At 25.8% G+C, this 932-nt stretch overlaps 1 protein-coding gene across 1 annotated transcript; it reads right to left on the bottom strand.

Moving 5' to 3' along the window:
• Window positions 1-238: 238 nt before the first annotated feature.
• On the bottom strand, window positions 239-932 carry PHYBLDRAFT_74175 (hypothetical protein; the record flags this gene model as incomplete). Its single annotated transcript, XM_018442996.1, has 2 exons — window positions 239-567; window positions 908-932. The coding sequence occupies 2 exons, from the start codon at window positions 930-932 to the stop codon at window positions 239-241; spliced, it is 354 nt and encodes a 117-aa protein (XP_018293744.1).

Genomic DNA, 932 nt, shown 5'->3' with positions numbered 1-932 from the left:
TCAATTGTCAGCTGTTAAATTTATCAGAAATAGAAATATATACATATTGTGATTAGTTTGAAGCTAATATGTTATTAGTATATAAAATATCTATTTAATTAATTAAATAATTAAATTAATGTTTTCTATAATTATTATTACAAATAATATAAAAAATATGAAAATACTCAGTGAACAAGATAAATATTTGGCTTTAATAAAGATATTAGAAATAAAAGAATAAAAAACAAATAAAAAATTACAAAATAAAATCACTGTCATTAGTACTATCCCTAGTATTATTACTATCACTACTGATATCATTTTTATTTTCAGAAAAAGATGATTTATTTTCTGTGAAATAGGTTTCATAGTCTGGACCAAGATCAAGCAAAAGTTGTTGTTCTAAGCTGATATTATTATCTGTTATTTGTCTGACAACAGAAACTCTGGCCAAAGTTTGTAATAGACCTATCCAAATATTTCCAGCATGCTTGTGCCTCCAAATAAACTGCATTAATTTCCATTGTACTATTTTCTTGGTTCTTGATCTTGAGGCCATTTGCTGCTTTACAGCATTCCAAGTACCTAATAAATTATAATTAATAATATATTTCAAAATATTTTAATATTATCTTCAATTGTGTTGGTATGTACACCTTCACTTGTTTTATATTCAACAGAATGATTTACTGTTGAATGTCTATATCCACTGCAAAAGGAGGGCTAATTCAGTATACTAAATCTTGACCAAATACTGTCTGAATGAATAAAATTCAGCACGAATTTGATCGGAATTTATGATGCCAATTTTTAAAATTCGTGAGCTAAATGAATACAATTAGTATACTGAATTTTAGGAACGCAAAAAGAAAAAATGTGATATACTTTTATCTGATATATTTTGGTTGTGAAAATATAGACGCACTTTTATCAGACCGCAGATTTTTCAT

The sequence above is a fragment of the Phycomyces blakesleeanus genome (assembly GCF_001638985.1).
Source record: "Phycomyces blakesleeanus NRRL 1555(-) unplaced genomic scaffold PHYBLscaffold_7, whole genome shotgun sequence".
Lineage (NCBI taxonomy): Eukaryota > Fungi > Mucoromycota > Mucoromycetes > Mucorales > Phycomycetaceae > Phycomyces > Phycomyces blakesleeanus.
Note: the sequence above shows the minus strand (reverse complement) of the source record. Positions and strands in the feature narration are given on the sequence as shown.